The sequence below is a fragment of the Cicer arietinum genome, chromosome 3 (assembly GCF_000331145.2).
Source record: "Cicer arietinum cultivar CDC Frontier isolate Library 1 chromosome 3, Cicar.CDCFrontier_v2.0, whole genome shotgun sequence".
NCBI classification, from domain to species: domain Eukaryota; kingdom Viridiplantae; phylum Streptophyta; class Magnoliopsida; order Fabales; family Fabaceae; genus Cicer; species Cicer arietinum.
Genome location: NC_021162.2, coordinates 489,586 through 494,766, shown reverse-complemented (window position 1 = coordinate 494,766; position 5,181 = coordinate 489,586). Strand labels below are relative to the sequence as shown.

At 29.9% G+C, this 5,181-nt stretch overlaps 1 protein-coding gene across 1 annotated transcript; it reads left to right on the top strand.

Annotated features, from left to right (window-relative positions):
• The first annotated feature begins 1,523 nt into the window (after positions 1-1,523).
• LOC101512909 (NAD(P)-binding Rossmann-fold superfamily protein) lies at positions 1,524-4,888 on the top strand. The gene is made up of 6 exons (NM_001364759.1): positions 1,524-1,731; positions 1,811-1,980; positions 2,060-2,251; positions 2,360-2,522; positions 3,048-3,234; positions 4,566-4,888. Exons 1-6 carry the CDS (start codon positions 1,611-1,613, stop codon positions 4,708-4,710), a joined length of 978 nt encoding a protein of 325 aa, NP_001351688.1. The 5' UTR covers positions 1,524-1,610; the 3' UTR covers positions 4,711-4,888.
• The last annotated feature ends 293 nt before the right edge of the window (positions 4,889-5,181 follow it).

The following is a 5,181-nucleotide window of genomic DNA, read 5'->3' as shown; positions in this document are numbered from 1 at the left end:
TTATATTTAGATCTAGAATTTATATCCATCATAGATCGTCGATTGATTCGTTCTCGAGAGGTTTAAATTAAATTTTGATCTTTTTAAATATTTATTTATTTAATTAAACTTCGGTGACTGGTAGGTGAAAGTTTGAACGTGGGAGGCGTGTTGTTATTGGACTCGACAAAGTGTAATAGGTTTTTGCTTTTTTTTCTTCTGACTTTTGCGTTTCAAGTTTTGCTTAGTAATATTACTTTGATTTTAATTTCTATACTTTAAATGGTGTTTTATGACATATATTCAATCAAATTATATATCACATTATTTATATATATCAAATTAAATATCAAATTTTAAGTTAGTTATTAAAATATCTCGAAATAAATTTATATGAAATGATTTATATATAAAAATATTTTTACATTATTAATTTAAGTTTTATTACTTCCTCCATTTCTTTCTAATTTTAATTTTTTTTTTTTTACTTTTTACACATATTAAGATAACCAATAAAATTTACTATTTTTGATTCCATTAGTTATCTTTTTCGTATAATGACTTTAATAATTTATTACTTCTTATAATATATTTATCTCTTTTTGCAATAAATAGCTAAAGATATTATTTTCAAAGCAATTATTAATATTGTGTTGAACTTTGAAAATAACTATTAATTATAAATAAAATATTCCTATAAATGTGACAACTATAAAGAAGATTTAATTATAGTATTGATCTTATTATTTTTTACCAATTTACGAAACTTGTTATTATTTTAAAATTTGACAGTGTTGTCGCTCTCTTATATATTTTTAAATGAAAAAGATTGTGATGTAATATATTTTAAATGAAGTGGCATACAATGTCATAATGTAATATATTTACATGTTAATAATTAAATTACTAAAATTTATAATTTCAAAAGTTAATAAGAAATTTTGAGAGGATTTTATGTTAATATCATGTATGTTAATCATTCAACATCATCATATCATATGTGACGACATCATTTAAAATATGTGTACCACCATTTTTTAATTCCAAAATCTAAAAGAGATATCAAACATTCAAAATTTGAAAATAGGGGGACCGTTTTAGTGAACTAACAAAAATATAGAATCAAAACTGCAATTAAATTTAAAAAAAAAACGTAGTCCGACTCCAAATACTGACGTTGTTATTCAATATCTTCTCACCCTCTGGTATAAGTATCTATGTTCATTTCTTCCCACTACCAATTGAGCTGCATTGGTGGTTGGAAGAAATGAATTGAACAAACATTTTTTAAGACCTTTTGGAATTTTTTTATATATATGTTTATTACTTCATTAATCCCAAAATAACCGTTATAATTGACATTTCACGTAGTTTAAGAAAAGATGATAAATAAATAAAAGCGAATTATAGTGTAAAACTTACAATTATTTAAGACAAATACTTTTTTTTTTTGCAAATGGAACAATTATTTTGAGATTGATAAAATCTTGTTTTTGAATATATCTCTTATTAAATACTATTAAATTATTTAAAAATATGAGAAGGTAATATTGAATACATTTATATAGTGTAAAATATTTTACTATAAATAGGTAAGGATTATTAAGCAGCAGATAGAGAGTGAGTTGAGAATGAGCAACATCGCTGGAAAGGTGGTGTGTGTGACCGGTGCTTCTGGTTATATCGCTTCATGGCTCGTCAAATTGCTTCTCCATCGTGGTTATACTGTCAAGGCCACCGTTCGCGATCCAAGTTTGTTTCCTTTTCTCTCTTTCCTTCATTCTGTTTTTTTCTCAATCCCTCATAATTATAAATAAAATTAATATTGCAGATGATCCGAAAAAGATCGACCACTTGCTCAAACTTGATGGTGCTAAAGAGAGATTGAAAGTGTTTAAGGCAAATCTACTTGAAGAAGGTTCGTTTGATTCTGTTGTTGAAGGCTGTTATGGTGTATTTCATACTGCATCTCCCTTCTTTCATGATGTCAAGGACCCTCAGGTATTTCAATTCCTAATAAATAATATTTCCATCTATGTCCTTTTTTTCAATAGCATAATAATCAAACTCCTTATTTCAGGCTGAATTAATTGATCCTGCTGTGAAAGGAACCCTGAATGTTCTGAAATCGTGTGTAAAATCGCCATCTCTTAAACGTGTTGTTTTAACCTCTTCAATTGCTGCCGTTGCATACAATGGAAAGCCTCGAACTCCTGATGTAGTAGTCGATGAGACTTGGTTCACTGATCCTGATTTCTGTGCTCAATCAAATGTATGTGTGTGCGCATTTGAATTTGAATTTGAATTTGGATTTGGTGGTGTCCTAATTTAGAACAGTTTTTTTTTTTTTTTAATTAAACCTAATATTTTTGTCTTTCAGTTATGGTATGTGGTGTCAAAGACATTGGCTGAAGATGCTGCCTGGAAATTTGTAAGAGAAAATAACATTGACATGGTTACTATTAACCCAGCAATGGTCATAGGGCCTCTCTTGCAACCAGTCCTAAACACAAGTGCTGCTGCAATTTTAAACTTGGTTAATGGTAATTACTACTATTTAAATGTAATTCACCATGCTGTACAAAACTCTATTTTCTAGTTTAATGACTTTTCTGAATCTAGCAATATGAATACTGAATAGGCAAACAGAAAATATTGAAATGGAATTTAAAATACAATATTTAAAGGAGGGTAAGATAAGTGCAATCTGTTTTTACATTCAAACTATTTGCATTTTAATAGTAACAATTATTGTTGAGCTTGATGTCAATCATCGTTTAATTATTAAACAGACTAACAGTTATTGTTGGGTTGGATGAGAGTCTATTTCCTGTTATATCTGGTTTGGTTGTTGTTTAATCTTCTACTACGTATGTATTTTTAATTTATGTCATTGATTTTTTCCCCAGTATGTTGATAGTTGGTTATTGAGTTTTATTTTGTTGTTATTTTAACGAATATTAGCAGTTCCTATGTGCTTCAATTATATTTGTCTTCCACAGGACAAAGATTTTTCTCTTTTGTTTGATAATAATAGATCTGTCATATCGTTACCTTGATTGATGCAGGTGCACAAACATTTGCAAATGCTAGTTTTGGATGGGTCAATGTTAAAGATGTTGCAAATGCTCATATTCAGGCATATGAAAATGCTTCAGCTAGTGGAAGATATTGTTTGGTTGAGAGAGTAGTGCACCACTCAGAAATTGTTAAGATTTTACGTCAACATTACCCTTCGTTACAACTCCCAGAGAAGTAAGATTAGTTATTTTCCAGATTTCAAGATTGCATAATTTTGTGTATATGAATGCAAATTTTTATCTGCTGTAGCCTGCTGTCTTTTAAAGCTTTATTTACCTGTTTGAAAATCTATTCAGTGCTAAAAGATGAAAGGATTCAGGGCAATAATATTTGATTCAGGGTTGTTTATTTAATGCATATAGAAAAAGGCAATTAAGTGAAAAAAATGAAGCAAACATTCAACAATTGAGAGGTCAATGAATGAATTGAATATTTTAGAATATGTGACTTGCTTTACCTAACGAGATTGTACAAGTTTATATAAAAGAGTGAATCTCTCAAAATAAGGAATAAGAAATTAAGGGAACTGTGTAACTGGTTATAAATAGATAGAATAGTAATTTTCTAGCTTTTATATATTATCAATCTAAGGTCCCCACAGATGTGGTGAATGCATCACCTTCTAATTATTGGAGCTAGCTGTAATGATGTTAATGTATGAAAGGATATTCTCTATGATAAAGGGACAATCAATTTCATTGTTTACTCGTCTCATGAGAGGTGTGGTTTGAAGAACAATACAATGTCGACTCTTGACCATGCTACAACAATGTTCTGTATCATATCAGTTAACAACCAAAGTAGGAAGATAGTCTTGAAACTTAATATCTATTTGTCCTCTAATTGATATGTTCTCTATCATATCAGTTAATGGTACCAAGTGTATGTGGACCAAGTGATTATTTTGATTTGTTCTTTTTTTGCGCGTCTATGTGGATGAATGGGAGTTGGCAGGTTCCTTTATGTTGCTTGATGACTTGTTCCTTTGACCTGATCACCTTTCGATATATACCTTCTGTTAATTAGGTTTACTTCAGTATAGCTTCTATTGTTTTGCATGATTTAATGTATATTCCGATTCTGGACCCCGGTATGTTAGACATGGTTTCGCCGAGCTTTTGCTAATTTGTTTTTCAATAACTTAACACCTTCAATCATATTGGGTAACCTGAATGACATGATGACTTGCACCTTCCTCTATTCTTATGTCTTCTGTAGATTTAATGTTATGTTAAATTGCTAATTTATATATTGAACGTTTCATTTGGGATTCATTGCTAGAATTATGAATTTCTAAAATAAGGCCAAGTATAGCAACTTAAAATGTGTAAATCCTACAAATATTGTTTAATATGCCAAAATTATAGGTTAATGATTACTATAACATGAGTCCTACATGATTCATCCTGTCTATTTCTGTATTTAAATTCATATAATTTCAATAATTCAAGTTTTACTTGTTTAGATTTTTCTAATACAATTTTCACTGTCAACAATTTTAACAGGTGTGCCGACGATAAGCCTTATGTGCCTACCTATCAGGTTTCCAAAGAAAAGGCAAAGAGCTTGGGAATTGAATTTACTCCTTTGGAAGTGAGCCTCAAGGAGACTGTGGAAAGTTTGAAAGAAAAGAAGTTCACCAACTTTTAATTTGTGATATCTCCTTGAAGAGCAAACGTTTGTATGACCTAAATCTTGTTTAGTTGGTGACTTGGTTTCTGAAGCCTTTGCTTTGTGAACAAATTTACTATCTATGAAATAATGTTCAATTCAAATCAAAACTGAACTAAGTACTGAAATAAGTAATTAATTCATGGTATGGTTCGTACACCCTAAATCCTAACCTCTAATGAGTTAAGGTGATGCTGTGGCAAACCCCTTAATGGATATTTCATTGCGAACCCGCCTTTAGAAAGAGCTCTAAAGGATGAGTCATCATGTTGAAAACCCTCCAAGATAAGCTAGGCGTGCCATATAAAAATGGAGAATGATTGTGGAACATGCTTCCACTTTGTTTTAGTTCCTAATTCCTAACCTTTTATTTTTTTGAATCAGCAAAGAAACTATATTAATATCAAAGTGGCACAAGAAGTGCTACAAGGACCACTTAAAACATTGATA

Bases quoted from the DNA above. Each gene is read 5' to 3' on its own strand.
- LOC101512909 (NM_001364759.1), top strand. From the start codon at position 1,611: ATGAGCAACATCGCTGGAAAGGTGGTGTGTGTGACCGGTGCTTCTGGT. The intron at 2,252-2,359 runs GTATGTGTGTGC...TTTGTCTTTCAG, and splicing joins ATTTCTGTGCTCAATCAAAT to TTATGGTATGTGGTGTCAAA. The intron at 2,523-3,047 runs GTAATTACTACT...TGATTGATGCAG, and splicing joins AATTTTAAACTTGGTTAATG to GTGCACAAACATTTGCAAAT.